The sequence below is a fragment of the Tauraco erythrolophus genome, chromosome 4 (assembly GCF_009769465.1).
Source record: "Tauraco erythrolophus isolate bTauEry1 chromosome 4, bTauEry1.pri, whole genome shotgun sequence".
NCBI classification, from domain to species: Eukaryota; Metazoa; Chordata; class Aves; order Musophagiformes; family Musophagidae; genus Tauraco; species Tauraco erythrolophus.
This window is the reverse complement of record NC_141468.1, coordinates 29,271,982-29,297,429: the sequence shown is the minus strand read 5'-3', so window position 1 is coordinate 29,297,429 and position 25,448 is coordinate 29,271,982. Positions and strand designations below refer to the sequence as shown.

The 25,448-nt window shown below is 41.3% G+C and overlaps 1 protein-coding gene across 1 annotated transcript in view; it reads left to right on the top strand.

The window, feature by feature from the left end:
* Positions 1-25,448, top strand: part of ST7 (suppression of tumorigenicity 7) — a 163,115-nt gene that overhangs the window by 98,080 nt on the left and 39,587 nt on the right. The window contains exons 3-8 of the mRNA XM_086609757.1: positions 104-263; positions 4,973-5,027; positions 5,584-5,699; positions 6,851-6,926; positions 9,286-9,440; positions 14,194-14,291. Coding sequence (XP_086465883.1) covers positions 104-263; positions 4,973-5,027; positions 5,584-5,699; positions 6,851-6,926; positions 9,286-9,440; positions 14,194-14,291 — 660 coding nt within the window. The remainder of the gene's footprint in view (positions 1-103; positions 264-4,972; positions 5,028-5,583; positions 5,700-6,850; positions 6,927-9,285; positions 9,441-14,193; positions 14,292-25,448) is intronic.

The following is a 25,448-nucleotide window of genomic DNA, read 5'->3' as shown; positions in this document are numbered from 1 at the left end:
CGCGGGGCGGGGCGGTGACGTGACGTGGCGGGGCGGTGACGTGACGTGGCGGGGCGGTGACGTGACGTGACGTGACGCGGGGCGCTGTCGCTGTGTGTTGCAGATCTTCGAGTGGTGGTACTTCCGCAAGTACGGGACGTCCTTCATCGAGCAGGTCTCGGTGAGCCACCTGCGCCCCCTGCTGGGCGGGGTGGACAGCAGCGCGCCCAGCGCCGCCGGCGCCGCCAGCGGGGACGCGGACTCCAGCCGCCAGAGCGTCTCAGGTGAGCGGCGGCGGCGGCACCCGGCACTCCCTCAGCCCTCCGCCGGCGGGAGCTGCCGCCTCGCCCTCGGCTCGCGAGGCGGTGGCAAGCTGAAGCGTCGCTTCCTGAGGCTCCCGAGCCCGGAGTCACTCGGTGCCAGGGAGAAACGTCCTTCATGTTCCTGAGGAGGGACGTGAGAGGCAGCCGGCAGCCAGCCGGGCGGTTGTGGGGCAGAGGAGCTGGGTACGGGAGGAGGCCGCTGGGTGGTGGCTGAGCCTCAGCTGCCTGGCACAGCCGCTGCGGGCAGTAGCCCTCCTGCCCCGGAACACCCCGCGGATACCTCACCCGGGGGTGCCATGCTCAGCTTCAGCCCAGGCCTGTTGTGGCAGCAGAAGTGAGACCTGCCTTGGGCAGCCCAGCACAGGCCCAAGGCGCAACCGTCGTCCCTAAGGCTTCCTGTAAACTTGTTTTGTTGTCAAATAAAAGGCAGAGCTGCTTCATTAATTGCTCTGGCTAATTACATCTTCCCGAATTCATGCAGTGCTTACTGCTCACACCATGTTGACAATGCATCTGTTGCCCCCTTGTTCTGAAAGCCCTACTAAATTGCACGTGCTCCTTCTGCAATGTCATTTCTAAAGGCAGGCAGTATATTTACTTAAATTCTTCTATTTATTTAAATTCTTTTGAGTAAGCCAGCATTGTAAAAAGAAAAAAAAAAATCAGAAAAAGAGTTGAGAGTGCCCATCTGCTTTTGCATCACTTTATTTTTTAGATAATGTAAATAGTATTGAAACAGTATTTCGATTTCACTTTAGTAAATGGAAGCACAGTGGCTTTTAATAGCTTAAGGGCTTGTTCTGTTCCTCACTCTGCTACCAGTTTGATTTGTGACTTTGGGCAAGTCATAACCAGTCAGGTTTCAAAAAAAAGGTCTCCAGTTTAGGTGGCCTGATTTCAGGCATTTGGGGCTTGCTTTTGGTGATCTTCCAGACATTCACAGCCCCTGTGAGTTTCAGTGCAAGGAGTAGGTGCTGCAAGTCAGGCTGAAGGTATCTGACTCTAAGCCATTCAAGCCTTTAAAGTTGACCTTGACACTGTGGAGCTTATTTTCTAGTGCATATGAGTATTTTGAATGAACATATGATTGAGGAGGTGTTTTGAGAGCCTTACATGAGCGGTATAAATGTATGAGTTGTAATTTTTATTATGCATTTGTATATTACTATAATGAATAGTAAGCTGTTTACTTGCTCTGGTGAAAAAGACAATGTTAAATCAGAAGAAATCAGCTCTTATGTGATGGAAGGGAGGATGACAGTTTTGAACTGAGGCAGCTTGAGTCCTGTTACAGCTCTGCTGCAGGACTATCCCTGCAGGTCACTTCATTCACATCACAGCGTTTGGAATTCTGCTGAGGCACTTTGAGTCAAGTGCCTGGTTGCCCAGAGATGGTTCGTCTGAGAGACAGGCCAGCCTGCCTAAGACAAGCCAGTCCGCCAACCACTGATCTTTGTGGACTGAAGAAAAGTCTCAGGGGGACTTGTCCCCCTGCTTGAGTGACTCAGCTATCTAGGGGGAATGTGTTGAAAACAGCCCATGAGTGATGAAGATGCTGAAATACTATTGCTTCTGGCTTGAATTGGAGATACTCACTGTCAGAGAAAGTCAGGGCAGAAGCATCTCAGCTTGTGTTCCTCGTCTGTAAAACAAAGCTTACCTTTTTCAGCCCTAACTTGGCATACGGGCCATAATCTTAATATTGGAAATTAATTCAGCTTTTATTAGACATGCGGCCCTAGAATCAATTATGGTTTCATTAAATTTATTTTCGCTGCAGGCTTTTAAAATATATCAGAATTAACAAGTGAGGAAAAGAGAATGAAAAAAAAAATCAGTTATGGAGAAAAAATTATTATTTAGCAGCTGAGCTGCCTATATCTGTACCTGGCAAGTTTTATTTCTGCTCTTCAGTGTTCATGAAAACAAGCAAACAAAAATTAGCTTTGAACTCACAAGTTAAATAAAGCAGATGTCCTCAAAAAACCTTGCTCTCTTACTGAGTATTTCTGCTTAGGGAAGCCTCCATATAGCACAGCAAATTCAACTGTTGTCATTCCCATCTGAGGAGAGGCTGTGAATAGCAGCACCGCGTGGTCCAGGATATTAGATTTGGGTGAACTGGCAGAAAGTATGGGATGGCTTGGAAACACCTGTGCGCACTCATCAGTGCACTCAGTCACACTTCAGCAGCTCTGAAATAACTCCCATTGTTTTAAAGCAGAAGGCACAGTATTTTGACTAACGAGGTTCACCCAAGCATTTGACTTTTCTGATACAAGGAGATAGTCAAGGAGCGTGTTTGCTTTCAGTGCATTGGCACTTGAGTCTGTGAGTTGGGACTCTCACAGTGTCTCTGCATAGTGTATCTGTACAGATAGCCTGCTATTCACGCCTTCAGAACGATAGCCATGCTCAAAATGTGATCATGGAACAAGGAACCGAAAGATTAATCTTCAATAAATCCCAGTTGGTTGTATGAAATAAGGACGTAGTTATATTATTAGTTTGTATTGTAACAGAAAAGTAACGTTTTCAGTTTAACATGCATCAACACTGGGATATTTCTTTCACTGTCCAACAAGGTGAAGATGGCTTTTTCACTTGGCTCACCATGTTTTCCTATGTAGATGTTCGACTATGGTAGAATATTGCAGTAGATATCTTTGTCTTCAGAAAGATGAGAAGATGAGAGTTGTTGTACTGAGAGCATGATATTAGCAGATACCAAGACAAAAGGAACAAAGAGCACATCATGTTTACCTAGCCAGACAGAAGCCAAATTACCCCCAGGACAGGAGGTGGTAATAAAATCCATTCTTCACCTCCCCTTTTTATTCCCCAATTCGACCTTCCCCTGCTACAGTTCTGAAGTACTGCATACTTGGGAGTATAACCACTTAAATTTAAATAAGATAAGCAAAAAGCATGGTGTCACTGTGTTCAAATAGTTGTTGCCTAATCTTGTTGGTGGCAAATAGAGTAAGCCAAGCCATGGAATTGTACCTCTGGAACTGAGAAGGCTGATGTTGGTTTAGCATTTGCGATGATTCGAAAGTCACATTATCTAAGAACTGTCAGATTGAAGCTGCCAAACAGCCGTACCCTCTGGCTGCACGACAGAACAGCTGAATGTCAATCAAGCACTTCTGCTGGGTAAACTGGTGGATCTTTCTAATATTAGCTGCCTGCTGAAGTGGTTAGTTGAAAGATGCAGATGTATCATCAGTGCACTCACTCTTCCCAGACATCTTCCTGTTCCCGTGTCTCTGTTTCATGCACATGTTAGGTGATGTAGGCAGCAAGCTGAGGGTCTGCCTGCTATGCCGTTTGACTAGCTTTTGTGGAGCTGGCAGTGTCATTACATTTATAATTTATGTAAAATTCTTGCTCTCTGTGTCATTTTAGCTTCATACTGGGGAGTGGGAGCTACGTCCGTGAGAAAAGAAGAGGGCTTGACTTGCCGTTCTGTATTTTCGTCCTTTTCTTTAACGGAACAGGCAAAAGGGAACAGGCATATACCTGCCAGTGTTGTATAAAGTAGGGTAGGTACCCTGCTGACTCAGTATCCCACCAGAAAACTGTTGCTGTTGTCTCTTTAGAAATGATGTCACAAAATTTCAGAGGTCAAAATGCTCTGGTTGACTTTTGGTGGTGGGAACAGCTGGCGAAATGCTGCAGGGCCAATGCTACTGACGTGTTTTTGCAGAGCACCACATGAGGGGTCATGCAGTAGCAGATCTGTGGTGGAATGACATGCTGCCTCTCAGCGAGTCTTTGTGCAAATACTGGGTTTGACTCTGGTCTCACCTTCACTGGAGTGAAGTTTGAACTGAAGAGAACAAATCTGGTGTTAAATTAAAGGAAGAAAAGCCAGAATCAAGACTTCACCTTTTCCAAAGCTATGGAAATTGATTTTTGTGATTTTAATTTTTTTTCCAGTTCTGTTCTGAATTGCATTGTTGTGGATTTTCTTATCTCTTCCTACCTGTAGCATGAAGTATTAGCAGTCTTTTTCCTCCTGAGAGAAATGTATGAAATGCGTTTAGTGTTCCCAAACATTTGCAATGCAATGAACTTTTCTCTGCCAATCTTCAAAACTTCAAACTTCAGCATCCTTTGTCAACCCCGGGACGCTTTTAACTTAAGAAAGGTCAGCAGATGTTGCCATGGATTTTTTTTTACTTCACAAGCTGAGGAAGAATTAAATTTGGCAACTGTAGCTGAGATTCTCAGTGATTTACAGTATTAACTGGACAGTGAAGTTTATTCTGTAGAATTAACAAGTCCATAGGGACTGAGTTAATTGCTGTTTTTCAGTGCAATAACCCAGTGTGATCCCTCTTCAGTTCTGCATTATGGTACATGTGAGTCCTGGCACTAATCAGTATTATCTTTTCATCTGACATTTGGAGCTTTTTTAGTGGTTATTTGTCTGGAATGCTAACATTTGTTGACACTAATTTATAATGAAATTATTATTTAAAAAGGGAAGAACAGTCTGGTTACCTACATCTCTATGCTCCTGATTTTTTTTTCCATTTGCACCTATGAAAAATAAAAAAGTTATGTGTTAAGGCTCATCAGAAGGTAACCGATGTTTCTGATAAACCTCAAGTACCATTGTAACTTGGGAGAGATTCATTATTGTGTGTTTCTGTTTATGGCAGAATGCAAAGTCTGGCGAAATCCTTTAAATCTGTTCAGAGGAGCCGAATATAATCGGTAAGTGCTACGATGTTGCAGTTTCAGGCATAGTACTGGCTTAAGGATCTTAACATTAATCTAACTCAGAGATGGAAAACCAAAACCAACTGTGGACACATGTGCTCATGCCAGGTTTTTCTGTCATTTGTAAAAACGTTTCTGAATGAAGAGGAATTTAAATTCATGCTCATGCACTTGTTATTTCTGCAATATTTGGTATCCTTATAAAAAAGTGGAAAAACCAAAAGTGCAGTGTACCTGGTACTGTTAATACAGTAATTCTGTTCAGTTATAGTAAACAACCTGATGAATTATATCCGGGTTTCATGTAGTCTCAACATTTGAATATGTGTTACCAGTTTCCAGTGTGTACTTTCCAACGTCTTCATTAGCTTAGGTTCAGCTACTGTTGCTCCATCACAGTACAGTGAAATGCAGTGTATGTTGGTTAGGAGATTGCCTGGAGGAGCTTAGTAGGCTCTGCCCATCTCTAACATCTAGGATTCTTTTCTAGATTCATTTTGCTGAATGTGACCTCATTAACCAAAATGTCTCTTTGTTCGCATATTTGCAGCTATACGTGGGTAACAGGGAGAGAACCTTTGACTTACTACGATATGAATCTTTCAGCACAGGACCATCAGACGTTCTTTACATGTGACACGGATCATTTACGGCCTGCAGACGCTAGTAAGAGACCTTGTGAACAACCATTTTTGCTAATAGGTTAATGATTGTTTTATCTGATGCAAGAAGAATGCAATCAGACATCAGTTCTCTCAGGTAGATAAGGAAATGTGAAAGTTTGATTGTGCCTGGAAAGCTGTTGCTGTTGGATTTATAGTATTCTAGATCTAAGCAAGCATCTATATAGGCATAAACTACCTAATTTGTGTCACTGTTTTGTTCTGCTTTCTTGCTGAATTCATTCAAGGTGCCATTTGCAAGTGTAAAAGCTTATCTTTTCCTCCTGTTTCTTGCAGTGACTTCAAACGTGTGTAGCCTAAGTTGCCTCCAGCTGCAGTGTAGTATGTTGAGTTACATTAGCCAGGTCCCATTTAGTCTACACTGACAGAAGAGAGTGAGCTTATGTAGAAATGGAGTCCTGTATTTCGTTCCTTGATGTAGTTAGAAGCTCTTTAAAAAATGGGAACAACACATTTACAACTGAATCTAATGTAAGCAGCTTTCTTTGTATTAAGGCTTTACTGTTACGTCCACGTGCAGACTTCAGTTCTGCTAAAACTGTATGGCAGTGTTTTTGATGAGCAAAATTTGCTTCTGAAGAGACAAATCTCCCTTGCCTCTTGGAAAAGGAGGGATACTGACAGTTGGGTGCTCCATTCTGAGGGCATAATTACAAAGGGGAGCATACTGTGCTTTTTTGACATGTGATAAACATTTTCTGAGCTCAGATGGGCTAATTTTGAGGTGGTCTGATTAGACTGGGTGTTGTTTTGCATTTAATATCCACCTAAAGCAGCAGCACAGTAAGGAACTAGAATCCCAAATATCCTTTTATTCTTTCATGCCATGAGGAATCTACTCCCCCAAGAGGAAAACACTGCTTATCACCTCTGTATGTGACAGTGCAGATGGCGTGATCTCTCAGCCAGATTTTCGTGTGGAAAAAAGTTTAATTAAGTAAAAGAATAAAGCTGAGTATTTGGGACAAAAGCTCATGTTGATTATGTATCTTTTGAGTGATCACTGAGCTCTTTGAAGTGCTCTGGAGTGAGTCAGGCTGAGAGCAATAAATTCTGTTGTTATAATGCAGTAGATTCTCTGTGTTAACGCTGTAATGACTGATATGCCCCTGTTCTGCTCTTTTTATTGAATAGTAATGCAAAAAGCCTGGAGAGAGAGAAACCCCCAAGCCCGAATTTCTGCGGCACACGAAGCTTTGGAATTGAATGAGTGAGTGACAACAACATTAACATTTATTTCCTGTCGTTTAAAAATCCATTTGATGATAGCTTAAGGCAGGGGGTTTGCTACAGTAATTTTTAACCATGATTACAGGCCTGTCACAGGAAGGCCTACAATGGGAGGAAAAAAGCACAGCTGCATGTTGTGCTAACCACCCAGGAGATCCTTAGGGCAGTGGTAACAATGGGAGTCTTCCCACTGATGTCAGTGGGCTTTGGATCAGCATAGCAAAGTGTTAATTAAGTTGCCTCCTGATGAGCATATGAAATATGCATTTATGAGATGGAGAGTTCCCTTTTGGATTTCTCAGTCGTCCTGAACAGAGGCAAGAAAGAAGGGACTCATAAACACCTTCTGAAATATTCATTTCATAGTGTGAGAGAATATGATGTAATTTTGTGGGACTTTCGGTCTTTGAGTCTGTTAGTTATTTTCTCAATGAGAAGTGTAGTATTTTGAGATCCCACAATAAACTCAATGCTGTTATGCTTTACTGGCATGGCAAACTGTATAAACGTTGCCAAATTGCATAAAATGGAGAGAGTCCCTTAGGTTGCTGTCAGAGATAGATTACTGCATTCTAGAATTCCGTAAACTGGTATGTTACAGATTGTCCTTCACGTGGTTCATCAGAAGGAGAAAAAGAATTGTTTGTTCCCAGACAGCAGTTTAACTGAGGGAGCATGTAGCGTAAAAGGCTTTTGCAGAAGTGAGCTATAAGCCTGTCCTGTTCTACTCATGTATCACAGAATCACAGAATAGCTGAGGTTGGCAGGAACCTCTGGAGGTCATCTAGTTCAACCCCCCTGCTCAAGCAGGGTCACCTACAGCACGTTGCACAGGACCATGTCCAGGTGGCTTTTGAATATCTCTAAGGAAGGAGACTCCACAAACTCCCTGGACAACCTGTGCCAGTTCTCGGTCACCCTCACAGTAAAAACCTGTTTCCTGATGTTCGGACGGAGCCTCCTGTGTTTCAGTTTGTGCCCATTGCCTCTGGTCCTGTTGTTTGGCACCACTGAAGAGAGCCTGGCTCTGTCTTCTTTGTGCCCTCCCTTCAGATGTTTACAAACATTGATGAGATCTTTCCTGAGCCTTCTCCAGGTTAAACAGTCCCAGCTCTCTCAGCCTTTCCTCATATAAAAGAGTCTCCAGTTCCTTAACCATACGCTCTGGCTTTTACTGGACTCTCTCCAGTGTACCTGTGTCTCTCTTGTACCAGGGAGCTCAGAACCGGACAGAGCACTCCAGGTATGGCCTCCCCAGTGCTGAGTAGAGAGGAAGGATCACCTCCCTCGACCTGCTGGCCACACTCCTCCTAATGCAGCTCAGAATGCCATTTGCCACCTTTGCAGCAAGGACACATCACTGGCTCATGTTGAACTTGGTGTCCACCAGGAGCCCCAAGTCCTTTTCTGGCAAGCTGCTTTCCAGCTGGGTGGCCCGCAGCAAGTACTGGTGCCTGGAATCTTGTTTTCACCCAAACCTGTTGTTTCGTGTTCTGCAGCTGACAACTCTTTGTGAAACGCAATTAGAGGCAGCTGCAGCCTGATTCTGTTTCTGGATAGAGAAGAAGCTGACAGCAGTGTGCTTGTATTGGAAAGAAGTCAGCAGGCTACGTCCCACCTAACTCAGCTGCTAAAAACGTGGCCGTCGAGTTTAAAGTAGTTTCCTGGGCTCCCTCTGTAGTCAATGAGAGAGGCACCTCCATTCAGCGATTCACTCTGTTCATAGAGAGATGTTTAAACACACGAAATCAATGGCTGTGTGAAGATGCTCCTTAATGGAGGCAGAGCTAAATCAGACAGCTAAAAGCTGGATGAGATGGCTCCCGTCATGCATTTCAGCTTTCTGTGTATTCCTAAAGCTGTTTTCCTGGGGTTTGGGTTGTTTGTGTTGTTTTCTTTGGAGGGTGTTGGTTTTTAATCTCTACAGTTACGTTCATAATCTGTTCTTTGCATATGGGAAGTGTTACAGGTCTATTGATTCTTTTCATACTATTAGAGTAATGCAGACATTTTGTGTTAAAACAATAATGCATAAAACTAATCTTGGTTTCTAGAAGGAGTTTCAGTGATGTAAGCCCTGATTGCTTAGAGAGACAGTGCTGTTCTTTCTGGGGCAGTTGTCAGTAGGTTTACTCAAGTGGCCGAGTGATGCACTACCTACAAATGACAGTCATGATCTAGTTGCCAGAATATTTATTCATCAGAATAGTTCATCTGAAAGGTATATGGACAAAACTCCATTGCCTCTGTATTTGGTACATCCTTGCCAGTCTGCCTCTTGTTGTGTAGCTTTTACTTCATGCACCTTTCTCATGGTTTTTCCTCCGATATTTTTGCAGGTGTGCTACTGCCTATATTCTCTTGGCCGAAGAGGAAGCGACAACGATTGTAGAAGCAGAGAAGCTGTTCAAGCAAGCTCTTAAAGCTGGAGAGGGTTGTTACAGGCGCAGTCAGCAGTTGCAGCACCATGGTGCCCAGTATGAAGCCCAACACAGTAAGTTTCTTTGGAGAGAACAGCTATTTCTAAAGGGATAGAAGTTCTGAGGAGTTCTTTGGGTTTTGTTGTGATCTTTTTTCCCCTCAGAACTATGTACTCAGTATTTAACATTGGCTGGAATATTGCCCTACAGCCACACTGTTCTTTTTCAGTATATTTCATTTGATTCTGTTGCTGAGCTAGCAATGCTAAGATAACAGATGCACCTTTTCTTTGTGATGGCAGAAAACACGGTAAAATGTACTTAACAGAAAATAAAAGGTAGCAGAGCTGAAAGAGATCTGATATTCAGAAAATGCCGCTACTGGTTTAGGAATTTGCACTGAAGTGCCTTTAGCCATTTTGAAAACATGGGCTCGTGTTGTGAAAAGGCAGTAAGAAATGATGGAAGCAGAAGTGAAGTGATGCTTTGCCAGCTTTTTTCCATCAGCTGTGAGGGTAAATACACCACCTTATTCTTTGTAAAAGTTAATGAGACCCATTAACCAGTGTGACATTTGAAAAGTTAGTTGTATACATTAGAAAAGGTCACAGAAACATAAAAATGATGTACTCTAACTGAAAGTCTAGCTTTCTGTGTTTATATTTTTTTTTTTTTAATTTTTGGATAAGCAGATTTAGCTGCTGTAATGGTATTTATTAGATGTTTCTTAAACCTAAGAAAATACATAAGGGTTCATGCCAGTAAACAAACAAAAAGATAAATAAAGCAAACAGACTAGGTTATTTCTAGTCTATAGTGGCTACCTCGGGCAAAAATAGTACCAATTAATTACATAAGTACAAGCACTAACATACTTTGGGCATCCTTGGTTTTCTCAGGACCTGAATTCACAGCCTCTGGCTATCTCACATAATTGGAAGATTGCTGATAAAAATTGTACATAGTGAAATTGTCTGTGATCTTTGGTTTCAAAAGTGTATGCAAGTCTATACCTGAAAACCTGAGGTTTTATAAAGCTTGGGGATACTCTTTTAAACATTAGTTGGTTATGAAATGATATTTAGAATGATGTGCTTATTTTTGGAGAAAATAAAAAATATAGAGCAGCTGAGCCCTTGAAGCAATTTTCAGGCTCTAGCAGGCTTATGGTTGTCTGTGAAAGCTTAATTTGTACACTCAATCCATCCTAAGCGCAGCAAATGATAGCAATTCTGTGAAAAATGCCATTTTTCTAGTCTTACAATTAGTAAGACTAGTTAAACACTGTCACAATGCTTATGTCCCAGATAACCTGGTTAAGTTTGTGCAGGCAAATGTAAGTATGGTATTTTTGTAACCTGTATGTGCTAGGTGGCTACTGTCATCATAAATTTGACACCCTGAACCTTCAGTATTACAGCAGAGGAAGCAACCAGTTGAATCACAAAATTAAGTGCATTGCCACAGAGCAGAAGGGGTTGGCAAGTGTCTGCCAGCTCTGACTGTGGCTTCAGGAGAGGCTTCAGGAAGGGCTGGGTCGTTACACTTCTCTGTACCACCCAGCTTCCCCTTGAGAATGTCAGTGTACACCCACAGAAGTTAGAGAAATTGCAACCTCAGATGGAGCCTTGGTCACAGGAACTTCAAGTAGGATTCTCTTGATTATATGCTGGACTTCTGCATGGTTCACAAAAGTGGAGAGCTCAGCACTCTTTAGAGAGGAAGGACCGTGGACCATGGTGTTGCAGTTACTCCATGGTTCTGAGATGTCCGTCATTCCATTTCTGGTCCTTAAAGTTGATTTTGGGATAATCTGGTGAAGTTCCCACTGACTGGAAAAGGGGAAACATAGCCCCCATTTTTAAAAAGGGAAGAAAAGAAGACTCAGGGAACTACAGGCCAGTCAGTCTCACCTCTGTGCCCAGCAAGATCATGGAGCAGATCCTGCTGGCGACTATGCGAAGGCACATAGAAAATAAGGAGGTGATTGGTGACAGCCAACATGACTTCACTAAGGGCAAATCCTGCCTGACTAATCTGGTGGCCTTCTATGATGAGGTTACAGCATTGATGGATAGGAGAAGAGCAACTGACATCGTCTACCTGGACTTATCCAAAGCATTTGATACTGTCCCACATGACATGCTTGTCTCTAAACTGGAAAGACATGATTTTGATGGATGGACCACTCGGTGGATAAGGAATTGGCTGGATGGTCACACTTAAAGAGTTGTGGTCAACAGTTCAGTGTGCAAGTGGAGACCAGTGACGAGTGGTGTTTCTCAGGGGTCAGTACTGGGGCCACTGCTATTTAACATCATTGTTGGCAACATGGACAGTGGGATCGAGTGCACCCTCAGCAAGTTTGCAGATGACACCAAGTTGTGTGGTGTTGTGGACACGTTGGAGGGAAGGGATGCCATCCAGAGGGACCTTGACAGGCTGGAGAGGTGGGCCTGTGAGAACCTAATAAAGTTCAACAAGGCCAAGTGCAGGGTCCTGCATGTGGGTCGGGGCAATCCCAAGCACAAGTACAGGCTGGGCGGAGAATGGGTTGAGAGCAGCCCTGAGGAAGAGGACTTGGGAGTGCTGGTGGATGAGAAGCTCAACATGAGCCGGCAATGTGCGCTGGCAGCCCAAAAAGCCAACCGTATCCTGGGCTGCATCCAAAGAAGCGTGGCCAGCAGGTCGAGGGAGGTGATTCTTCCCCTCTACTCTGCTCTTGTGAGTTCCCACCTGGAATACTGCATTAAGCTCTGGAGTCCCCAGCACAAGAAGGACATGGAGCTTCTGGAGCGAGTCCAGAGGAGGGCCACGAAGATGATACAAGGGCTGGAGCACCTCTGTTATGAAGACAGGCTGAGAGAGTTGGGGCTGTTCAGCCTGGAGAAGAGAAGGCTCTGGGGTGATCTTATAGCAGCTTTCCAGTACCTAAAGGGGGCCTACAAGAAAGCTGGAGAGGGACTTTTTACAAGGACGTGTGATGATGGGACAAGGGGCAATGGATTTAAACTGAAAGAGGGGAGATTGAGACTGGATATAAGGAAGAAATTTTTCACTGAGAGGGTGGTGAGGTACTGAAACAGGTTGCCCAGAGAAGTTGTAAATGCCCCATCCCTGGAAGTGTTCAAGGCCAGGTTGGATGAGGCTTTGGGCAACCTGGTGTAGTGGAGGGTGTCCCTCCCCATGGCAGGGGGGTTGGAACTAGATGATCTTTGAGGTCCCTTCCAACCCAAACCATTCTATGATTCTATAAAAAGTGGGCATTTCATCTTTTACAGGTGAAAAACACTTGTAATTTCTTGAACAACAGCATATCGCTCTGTATTTCTGCTCAGTCATGTATTCCATCTCCTGCATGCAGTATTTTATGTTAGACTGAATTTTCAGAGTAAACAGTGACTTTGAGTACCCAGCTTAACCTCTTTCAAAAGGTGCTAGTTTATAGAAAGTGCAGGCAGTCTTCTTTTTAAGGTGGCTCATGTTAGTCACCTCAAACCATTAGTCACCTCAGAAAATTTTGACCTGAAATGTTATCTTGATTTCATATTAAGTAAATGCCTTTTGACCATTCCTTCTGAAAAGAAGCTTGGCCTGAAATGTATACCTCTTAGTTACACTACTACATAAACATGTTGAAACAGATGTAACTAATAAATTGTTTATTAAATATATTGGAATCAATACAGAGATAAGGAATTACCTAATATAAAATACAGCTAAAGAAATTCCTTCCCTCCCTTGCTTGTTTTTTTCTTCTAAAGTCAGACTTTTCAGCCTGCTGCTTAATCTATCTGAAAATTGTAATCATGGCTTTAAAACAATTTGTAGATACTTGGAATGTTTTCAGAGCACATCTCGTTCTTATTATGAAAGACTTGAAATGTTAGGAACAGACTAAAATCTTTACAGACTGCATACTACACACAAAGATAATTTGTAGCAGGTGTCTTACATTTTCACAATACAGTAATTTTATAGATGATTAGCTGTCGGCACGTTTCCTCTTTGTCCAGAAGCGTGTCAAGAGTTCACATTGGAGTTATAGGGAAGAGAATGAGAAATGAAACAAGTAAGAATTCTCCAAGGGAGTAATTATTGCAGCTGTTTAGTTTCTGTCATCTTTGCTATTACAGCATCTTCCAGCACACAGGGCTGTCATATCTGAAACATGTTAATTTGCCATCCGTAATTAGCAGTGTGAGGAATTTGAAGATGATAACTGAGTAACAAGTAAAGGCTCTGTAAACAGAAAATTCAGGGTATTTTTCTTTTCTTCAAATCATTAAGGAAAAAAAACTGTTAGAGGATGAGGAATAGTTTCGCTACATCTCCTATTAACAAGCATATACATTGTAACTTACAAAGAAGACAGGATATAATGTGCATTTTCATGGATGCTCTTGTCTTAACCATATATGTGAATTGGTAAGTAACTCAATGCTGTGTGTGTGTGACCACAGAGTTTTGTGCCAATGCTGACTTCGTAGAGGTTCTCCTTACTTCACTCGATTACTCTATAGGCTCTACCCTATAGTGTTCTCTGTACCTTCAGATCTGCTTGTATTTCATTAGTGTAAAGCCAATCCCTGGGTCCTTATTTATACCACTGTATATCTGGAGTAATTCCACTGGTTTCAGTGATGGTATGCCACATCTAAATCAGCAGATTTTTGTAATTTTTTATTAAAATTATTGTGAAAGCATTGATGATAATGAATAGCAAAAAATATCAAGAAAACTATGTTTCCTTTTGTGTTGGAATATTAAATGAACCTTTGTTTTATCTTTTTTATCTTAATGCTGTTTCTTTTTCCTCTTATACAGGAAGGGACACCAATGTGTTAGTTTATATTAAGAGGAGGCTGGCAATGTGTGCAAGAAAGCTGGGAAGGACCAGGGAAGCAGTGAAAATGATGAGAGATGTGAGTTTGGATTTGTTTCGCATGTGATACTTAGATGATAGTAGCATAGAAATGACACGCGTTTGGTTGCAAGTTGGCATCCATCCCCGCTGCGGGTGGCACTGGTGGTAGTCATTTTGTACGTCTAATGTACATGAAGATGAAGTTAAGAGGTCGTTTATAAGGTCGCAAAAGCAACACTAGGAAGTCTTAAAATACCAGATGGACAGTTGCCCATACAGACTGAATTTCCCATCCCGGTACACATACAATGGAGTGCAGTCTTTAATTACTTGATGATGAAGTTACGTAACATTTGTTTTGACGTATGTAATGAATGCCGCTAACTTAGTAAACAGCTCTTAAGTATTCTGTTGCCTCCTTGCAAAGCTGCAGTTTGGCTCTGTGCATTGTTTATGTCACACTTCAGACCCGAGGACAGTGTAATTTATTCATGCAAAACCTATTACTGAGAAGTCAAAACCAAGTAATTAATCTGTAATGACCTGATTTCCCTCTGAGATGGAGAACAATCATACCCCTGGTTTGTAGGCAGGGGAACTACCAATAGTAGTCATAAATCAGTACAAAAGCTACAGATTTGAAATACCGAACAGCAGGTGTTTTGGGGATGACAGGAGGGGCAGCTCTCCACATAAGGCACTGTGTGTGTTTCAGGTATGTAAAATGCTCAAGTTTAGAGATAGCTGCGAATGCCCAGCCTTTCTTCAAGTGAGATCCTCTGGATGCAGTTTAGGAGCACAACTCTTTGAGGTGTGACTTGCCTCACCCGAGGTAGCAAGTCTGTGACAGGAGGAGGAATGGAGCCCTAGAGCTCAGTGCAGGTGATGGTAAAACTGCTTACCAGTTTCCTGTGTTCTCCTTTCTTACACTTCATTTTCCAGCTTCCACAAAAGTGAGATAGAGATGAATCTGGCAAGATACCGAGTTCTGTAAGTTAAGCTGAAGGACCTAAGTTTTAAATGCACAAAATGGAATCCCAGACCAGAACGAAGCACTGTAAAGTACACTTTAGGCAGCTCAGATGAATAGTCTCGAAACCTGCGTAGTGCAAAGGGAAATTCTCGCTGCAATTCAGTGGGAATTTTAACATAAAAGGGCAAGGAACTTTGTTTGGAGCTTAGGCACTTGCATCAATGGCAGTAGGACAAGTACGTCTGCCAGCTTGGAATCCAGCACCCAGCATCTTCTCCTGGAACTGGGGCACTCGTGAATGTTTTTTGAAAACATTGAGCAGAGTTCATTGTCATAATGCAGACCTTCATCCTAAATAATCTACCAGATGTCAAGTGGTGAGTAACTTTTGTTTCCTGTCTCTGGCTGGGGTTCTTCAAACGCACAACTCTCACTCCTCAAACTCACTAGGCTCCCAGGCAGAGGTGTTGAAAAGAACTTGTCAAAACCCCAGCCATTGTGCAGCTAGGGTTGTGAGAAAGAGGAACAATGAAGAAGGACCTGGTTTTGCAGTCTCGTGGTCAACTGGGAGAACACTGATTTCAAAAATCTTGTTTACAGTCCGGTCAGCTCCACCGATTCTTCGTTAATTTTGTTACACAGGCACTCTGGGACAAATACTGAAATGTTTGTGGACAAACATTGGAATTCTAAGTTCTGGCATTAGTATACAAGAAAGATAAAATTTTGAATTTCACATTCAAATGTCACACATCATAATTATGGCAACTTCTGGAGCTTACTATGGGCTGCTGAATGTGTTTTGAGATTTGTAGATAGGGCTACATGGAACAGATAGATGCTCTGTGAAGCCTGCTTCTGCTGAAGTCAGTATGTATGGGTAATTGTGTATGCAGAGCACTGGATTCAGGGACTCTGGTGGTCTATGTAGTCCTAGCTTTCTTACGCAAAGTGAGACCCAGAATGCTTTGATTACAGTGAATGACTTACTCTGTCACCAGAGAGAAAATTATGTGTTGTTAAGTACAATGTGGATCTTGAAAAGCAACAATGACAGGGGATGGAAAGTCATTGTTTGTTAGGCACTTGAGGGACGAAAAACACTCTCCTCAATGGGAACATTTTGCTAAAATGGAAGGACTGGATGCAAGACAAAGGAGGTATAAAGATAGAATTTCAGCTTCTAGAGCTTCAACTCAGATCAATGCATTCTGTCTTCTTCCACATACAGACACTGAGCCAAATCCTCAGTACTGAATTTAGATGCCTCTAGAGCTCTTTGTTGTGAGCAAGCAGAGCTGAGGATTAACAGGTCTCTAGGTGAAATATAAAAACACCAGTATCTCTAGGTCTGTACAACTCCAGTACACTGGGAGCAAGAGTAGGGTCAGGCCAGCTTTGCAGATGCTTTTCTTAGTCTGACTTGGAGCTACTTATTTCTGATGAATGCATATCCTCCATTTCTTTATGGAAGGCATAAATAATATGAAGAGGTTTGAAGAACATGAATGTGTCATTGAAGATTTCTGTGTGATTGATGAGGAAGGAGATGAATTTATTCACCCTAAAAAGAATATGAAGAATATGTTGGCTGGGGACTGCTGAATCTAGCATCAGGGGACAGAGGGCGGAGGCCCTGTTTGTGTTTGAAAGATTGAAAACAGATTTCTCAAGACATAGAACATGATGGAAATGAAGTGTTAAGAGGTTCATGACACCATCTGGGAAATATGATTGGGATGTAGTGAGTCTTTGCCACTTTGAAAAAATAAAATATTTGAGAGTGTTTAATTCATTTCATATATGAGGCCATCTTGAGGACATTACTGATGGATTAGATTGTCTTACTTGAATTTTATGTAAGAAAAGACTGAGATTCTGCTTAAATCACCTTAATGGATAGAAGTTGGGTTGTTGGTGACTTAAGTAAGATTTTGATTTTTATGGTTATATGCACTGCTGATAGAAAAATCATATTCTTTAATATTATATTGAAGATATTGAAAACAATTTTTATTAAAACTCTTTAAAAACAGGGGAGGTTTAATTAAAAAAAAAATAAGTAGGAATTTCTGTTGCTTCCGTGATTGATTTTGAGACAGTATTTTGTTGGTGGTGTTGCTGCTTGGATGTCATTCATTTAGTTGAGTTGAATTACTGAGCATTATGAACCTGTATTTTTCATGGAAGCATGTAATTGAATCATAGGTGTTGCTTTGGCTTGTATTTCTGATGATAATTATTTACTATATTTTGCTATAGAAACCAGCAGCTGTCACTATTTGTATATATTGAGTTAACTTGTGATCTCATTTTGATTAGTGTATTGTTGGAATAACGCCAGTTTAGTCAACAGAGTAGTTCCAGTTTTATTTCTGCTTATACAGAGCATGATATGGTCTGTGAGTGAACTAGATCTCTTTTACTGTCCCCGAGGAGAAAGCCTACAGTGCTGGTTGTTTTATTTGTTGTACTGATTATGTTAGGAGGATTTTAACTAGTGTGTTCTAAATAATGTTGGAAAATCTAGTATGTGCAGAGGTGAAAAGCCTTAATGGTGGCTGTGGGGAGTCTTTGGTGTCCCTTCATGTTGAATCCTTATTGTGGACAATGTTGCAAGCCTGGTAGCTACGTGCTGATGAGCAAGGGTAGCCTTTTGTACCAGCTGCTCTCTGTCTGCTCTTCGCCGATTTCCTTACTGTTACAGTGGAAGAAAACAGAAACGTGCTGGGTTTGTATTTCATGTTTTTCATTGATTAAAAACAGAGAGGGTGCAGGGAGTATGCAAAGGCACTTCTCTCTCTACTTTGCGGGCAACTGGATCAGTGACTGTCTGCACTACCGCATTCAGGAGCAGACCGACACGGTATTCCCCTTGACTGGGTCACTGGAGTGAGTATCCAGAAGAAAACGTACTGTGCAAGAAAGTGAATTGTCAGACTAACTTGAGCATCTTGGGATTGTTCTGGAGAACATTTGAACTGTGGAGCAAGCTTTCATTGAAGAGTGATGTACGTTTAGGAAAGAGAAGGGTGGTGGGCAGAAGGCATGCTAGTGGACAAAGTGAACAGAAGCTCTTAAATGCTGCCTCTTTCAGAGAGAAGATGAAAGAAACTCATTCTAGAGTGTCTTTATCTCCTACCCCATGGCCTTCCACTCCCCTGAAGACGACTTCGTAGTCTGAACACGCTTGTGTTTCTGAGACACAGTGGCATTGCAACTTGCCCCATGTTTTGCAGCTTTGTGTAGAAACGGGTGAGGTTTAGGGAGAGAAGAGACTTTCCAGGTCTTTCCGCAGCTCTGGAGAAGGATAGAAACCAAACCACTTTTTAAGGATCAGAAGCGTGCGTTTTATTTCTGGGATCAGTCATACCTGCTGAGAAATTCCTCATCCGATCGTAGCAGAGGACCTAGAAGTCTACTTCTATGTACCTAGCTCTGAGAACCTTGCTGAGGATATTTCAGTTGGATGTGTTTATGTGTTCATCTCTGTGCCCACCTGCAGTGTCTAAATGCATATTTTATGCCACAGGAGACACTGAGGAATGATCAGTTCCTTAGCAGCTTGTATTGTTAGAGTGCTGCGTGCTTATCAACGGGCTGCATGGTAAGTTGTGCCAACACTCAGGCTGCCTGAGCATTTAAAACAGTTTAAGAGGTTATGTCACTTGAAGGCTTCAAAAGGGTACTCAACTGTACTAAATCAGTTTTAATGGTATGGGTAGATTGCGTTTTTATCTTTTTATGACCAGTGGTATAAGCGATTTTTGCTGGTATAATGGTTCTGCAAATCTAGAATACTTTCCTGGCAACCTCTTTTGGTGGGCTTTGAATTAGGTTTTCTGTTCAATATTTTCTTGAATTCTGTATCCTCGTGTGCATTGCTGATTTGCTCTTGAATAATGGGAATACGTAGCTGGGACAGTGTTCTGCACCTTGAATTATCAAGCTGCATGAAACAAAGAGACTACTAATTGCTAATAAAGATGTTATGATCCCTAGCAACTTAACTACACAACTTCTGCAGCTACTTGCATCGGGTGGCTACTGTCTGTCTCTCCCAAATACTTCTGTGCTTGAGGCAAGGATTAGTGAGTCAGATTCTTTGGCTTTTGTTATGAAGGTCATGTTAAGCAGGGTGCTCTGCCTTGAGTGAGATTCCAGCTTTATTAACATCTGTAGCAGTTACTTAAAGTGCTGTTTATTAAAATTCGAAGGAAAAGTTCTTCTTAGTTAAATTAGACCAAGATTTATCTCATAAATTTTAGAAGAGTGCTACTCTTGTGAACGGTGACATGTGCCAGGCTCCACCACAGAGTACTATCTTCACTTAGTTCTTGTTCTGACACACAAGCGCTGCAATAATAGCAAGTGATAAATGCTGATTTAAACATTTCTGTATGTTTGTACATTCAAATGTGGTTTGTTTTGTCACAGATTCACATGGTATGGGTGAGTGAGAGGGGTGGGTTGGAACATCTCTCATTTGAATGGGCTCTTAAACAAATGGAGACTCCTGTGATTCCCCCTGTGGTTTTTATCCCTTCCCTTTACCTGCATGTGACTCAGACCCCTCACTTTTTGTCATGGCTGTCACCTTGTGCAAAACCCTCAAAACCTAGAAATTTGGTGGCTAGTACCTAAACCCAATAGTAATGTTTCTCATATAAACTATGGGTTTCCAGCATTGTGATTCTGCTAAGATAGAATGTACCCTTAGAATATAGTCACATAGCCTTGGTAGGAGCCCTGGTAAATTGGACTCTTTTTTGTCTGTCTTCTTGCATCACTCCACGTTTACAGGCTTTGTATTGTCCTTTAATTATGCTCTTCCATTTCTCTGGAATCTCCTAGCCTGTTTTTGAGCTACTAGACCATTTCCTCACTTTAATTTCATTTAAAAATCAACTTCTAAAAATACGGCAAAGTTTCTGCAAAAAGTACTTTGGTATGATGCAAATAAAAGAAAGTTTTTGAAGAGGGCTGTGAGTAATATCTTTATTTTCATGCTTTATAAAGTTACTAATCTTTGATGGAACAAACGTTATTATAATTTATCACTGTTACTACTTTTATGTGATGTGATTGTTCAGTAGGAAATGTACATCTGGAACAACTTGTGCTTTTCTGGTTTCATGCCACATCTGCCTTTAAAATTCTCTTTATTCCCGAAGTACATGCATTTTTACAACACAGTCCAAATAACAGCATTTTCATAATTATATTCCTTAAAGATTTCAAGTCCTACTCTGAAGGCTTTAATCCTCCAATTAAGAGAGAACATAAAGGCTACATGTTCTAGCATATTTCCTGAGAGTTTACCTGTTCAGTAAGACGTTTTTCACTTTACTGACTCATTGTTACTCCTGCGTTGAAGAGAAGTCGTATTATCTCTGAATGTTATGGAGCACTAAGACTAAACTCGCATTTGCCAAATGAAAATGGAATATCAACAAATTTTGTACCTGTGCCATCCCACAGAGTGTAAACTGGATCTGGGTCTCTTTTCTGACACTCTGAAGTTCAACAATTAGATGACATGTCAAATTCCCTGAATTCCACATATGGGTGAAAATATGTGGATCCTACTGCTAATTGTTTCCAAGCTCCAAAAGACTAAGGTCTGACAGACTTGGCTTTTTAGCTGCTGTCCTCTCTGAGCTGTGGAAGAGTAACTGCAGAGTTGCTTCCAAACAAAACAGTGATTATTTTCCAAAAGGAATGTAACACATAGAGAAATGCATTAAATGACAGAATCCTACTTCTGCTGTAATTAAGCAGAACTTTAATTCAGGTAGGTCCAGTCTGTTTCAGATTTTCTAACTCTTGAGAGCTGCGAGAGTGTCTGTTTACATCACATGAATCCTGCTCACAAGGAGACCGTGCTGGAATGAGTTGCACTTCTAAGTCCTGGACTTGGGCTAATTTTTAAGCATCTGACATTGTTAACAGAGCCTTTTTGTGTGCTAGCCTGCTGACAATGTTTCTTCCCTTCTGTCCTTGCCAGGTGAGCTGGCAAGGAGAAAAATTCAAGCATTAGTGTATATTGTTAGACATCAGAGAGTCAATGTGGAGTGACAAGTTGCAAATACCTCAAGCTCAGGGTAAGCTTCAGTCAGAGCTTTGATGTCTGAAAGCTCAGCTGTAGACAATGAAGCCCACAGAAATGGAGGTTTCTGTTTTTCCACTCAGAAATGTCTTGGAGTTTTGCCTTTTCTACCTTGTTCAGTTAACAGTTCTTTCAGATTACAAGTCATATACAAGAAAGCAGCTTAGGCAAATCACTTGTGAAAGTAACAGTGCTATCCGTACTATGTGCTCTGTTTTTCAATGGTGGTGGACAGTTGCACCTGAAAGATGGCAGCCTCAGGGATTCCGTTTTTAGGAGACAGATTTTACTATTTCACCTACCCACTGCATGAACAGATACACTAGGAATTAAGGTTGTAACAGTTTCACTGTTTGCATTGAATTTCTCTTGTTTGCTTGTTGTTGTTTCTTCATTTTAAGCTGAATTCAGTTTTCATATTTATGAATGCATTCAGTTGAATACATTGATCTGAAAATGTTTTTGTTTGTTGAGAAAGTATGAGTGTAAGCAGGAATGAATGGTTGCATGCCCTGCCTGTAAAATAGGTGACCATGCATACAGCTATAATGCAAGCAGAGAATAAATGTGTCAACACAAGTTATGTATAAAATCATTCATTGTCCACCTCTGTATTCCCTTGAGTCCCATGGTCTAGTTGTAGGCATAAACTGTAACTTAAACCTTTTTTCTACACAAATAATGCATCCTTGCTAATTGATGCCTGACATTAATATCATCACAGGGAGAATAACAGATGCAACAGTTAAAGCTGCATTCCTTGAAAATATTTCAAAAACTAGATCTAAATGCAAAAATGCTGATGACTGAAATATTCTCAGGGAAGGGAGTCCTCTTCATTAAACTGTTCTTTGAGAGATAAAACTTGTTCCTCATCCAATAAATCAGATGTGGATTTCCTTGTACCATAAAACATTTTTTGTGATCATCATGTTTTCATATCCATCACAAAGTCATTGAACCTCCACCCTGCAATATGGGTTGGGGTGAGTCTGGAAATATGGCCCTCCCAGGACTAGTGATACGATATCCGATTCTGTCAGACTTATTTCCAGAATTTTTTTTGTGAACTTACACTGCCAAAATATTATTTACCTAAAAAATTAAAAATCAGTAATTACCTGCAAAAGCTACCATTTCTATAGATTTGCAGTATACCTAATGAATCTTTCAACGAAAAGCAATTCCACTTTCTACACATGTATCTCTCTTCCTCCAAACGTGCAGAGCAATTACAACAGAACAGGGGCTAACCCAGCCCTAGGTCTGAATTTCATCCCTAGAAAGAATTTTGACCAATACAAGTTCAAAGTAAAATCCTTGTGAACATAGATTTGGTATGGTATGTTCAGTAGCTGCTTGAACATCCTTATATTGTAAGGGAATACATTCATAGCTGTGTGGTGTCTGTTTTCATGTGATGTGGAAATAAGCTTAGATCAGTGGAGCACAGCTGTTTCATACCAGCTGAGAAACCAGCTAGCTGGAATTTTACAATGAAACTTTCAGTCCTAACTAGTGTATATGTAAAACACTGTAGTGGCTTTGGTGAGAAATCTTGAGTGCTGAATTTGATTACTGTCTCTTGAGATCCTAAGTCGTGGAGAAAGATGGTAACAGGGCCTTCGTCTTTTCTTTAAGTGCGGTGCTGCCACTGAAATGAAAGCGTTTCTCAGGTTACAGTAAAGACATAAAGAGAATTAAAATTGATAAGCCAAACAATTTGGCAAATGTTAGTTTGTAACTTCACAAAAAATAAATCTTTGGGTACACAGGGAGGTCCGTGCCTCTTAAACTAGAGTCTAGATTAGAGCTCAATGCTGTAAGGGTCTGGGGAACTTGAGGATGCGTTCTTCATCTGCTACTCAGGGATAACGTGCCCATCTTTACATCTTGGCGTGGAGTATGATCCAGCCTCCCTCTCCATCTGCTAGGGAGGGGAGGGGAGCAGGCTCATGGTCTGCTCCCTGTTGCTCCTCAGCATGATGCAGTATTTGGCCTGCCCTGACCATCCAGCAGGCCTATGTTGCAACCTTTTTGGCATTTTTTTTTTTCTTCTCTAGTGTTTGCTTTCACTATGAGGCCTAAAAGATGACCTGTCATAATATTCTTCCATCTAAGTGGCTTTACTTTCTGGGAAGTTTCTCAAAAAACGAATTTTTATTGTGACCAAAAATTATTTGCAGTTAAAACTATGAACTCTACATCCTGAGATGACAGAGAAATGAGTTCATGTCCTCTCTTCTTTTTCTTTTCTTTTTTTAATGCCAAACATGCTGTCGTTTGTGCACAGTCAATGTCCGAATAGCTGAGTAGCTACTTAGAGGTGTTATGTTTTTGTAGCTACAATATCAACTGAGTTCATTATAATTGAGTTGGACTTCTTAACGTTTGACCTTTCCCAGCTGAAACCTTTATTAACACTTGTCAGTTTGGAGGCCTGGCAGTCCAGACAGTGACCTTTATTCTGCTGCTGTCTTAGGCAGGGTTTATCACTCTGACAGAACCTAATTAAAACAGAAAAAAATAATCAGTGAGTGATGTCAGTGAGAAACGGAGAACCAGAGTACAAGCTTTTACTGGCCACAGTACATCTATAACTAGCTGCAGCTCTTCCTTTTTCTTCACTGATGGAGGGAATGTTAGTCTGCCAGCCATTATTCATACTCAATGAGCAGAGATAATCTTTCTTAATCCCTTAGAGGGGTTTCTTTGCAATATGTTCATTCTGAACTTTAAATCACTATTTACATAGGGCCAGATTCTGTCATGCTTTTTCCTGCCAAATAGTAGCTTCCTCTGTTAAAAATGCAATAGTGAGTAAGGACAAGAATGAAGAGAAGTAGGCTATATGCTGGATCCTTAACTCATGAATCCAGCTATATGAATTTTCACCTGCAGTTAATTTTCTTCATAAGCAATGAGTTAAACTTTTCATTTTATTGTCAGATCTTTCCACTTAACCTAGATGAGCATGAAGGCCAATGGTCCTTTTTTGAATAAACTGGAGAACTACCTGCAAACTATGCAGTTTGGTTTGTGTTCTTTTTCACAGGTTCAGCTCCTGCCATTGAAACTAGGAGTTTTGTGGCCATCTCGGTGCCACTAGCATCAAAAATTTAGTGGGCTCTTTCAGCTGCTGTCTCAGTGTTCATGATTCTTGCTAGAAATTTATATAATCAGTTAAGCAAAACACTGCTGTTCTTGCCTTTGATATTTTAATAATCCACAGACTGCGGCAAAGTCAGTACTATCCAGATAGCCAAATTTAGACATGCTTATCCCTTAAGGTCAGAATAGTTCTTACATTAGCTTGTGCCAGACCATTAACACAAAGAGAGAATTCTCTGTGCTTTGCACCTCTGTTTAGCTGTTAAGGTCTCTTCCTTAACAGAGTGAAGAAGCTCTAGTGCATTACCTGTTTCTCATTTTCTGAAGTTCTTGGTGAATCTCCACCCCTCTTCTTCCAATTCTGGCTTATTTTTTGTGTATGTTACCTGTTTGTGAGATGAAGATTTGCTGGTTCTCATCAGTTTCTCTATATCTTCAAAGGTAGGTTTATTAAGTGACAGAGTTTTCAGGTCTAGCTTACTGTTTTCAAATTGAATTGTTTTCTTTACTTGGCTTGTTACAGTATTTCTGTTCTCATAAACCATCTCTGAGAGGTTGTAAATGATAGTGTTCCCCTGCAAGTTCCTGAAGAACAGTGGTAATATCAGCTGTCCTAGTTCTACACTGCATGAGACCTTTTCGTGCTGAATGTACATCATGTAGGCAGTTAAGGTGTGACAACCATAAAGAGGACACAAGGGAGCAAGGATCTTTTAAGACTTCAGTTCTTTAGAGAATCACTCTGACAGTAAAAAATATTATGTAATCAATTCTGCAGTAAAAAACATGGATGCTTCTAGTAAGTGTGACTTCAAAAAGGAGATGCAATAGAACATCAGCTTCAGTCATTTGAATCTATGCAGACACTGAAACTGAGGATGTGTAAGAACAAATCCCTGGTAAATCTCAAAGAGTTAGTTCATGAAGTAAAGACACTTACATGTAAAAGGATTAGATTATTTTAACTACACATTTCATTCAGTTTGTCGTACAAGATGGATTCTTTAGTTATGGTGTTAGAT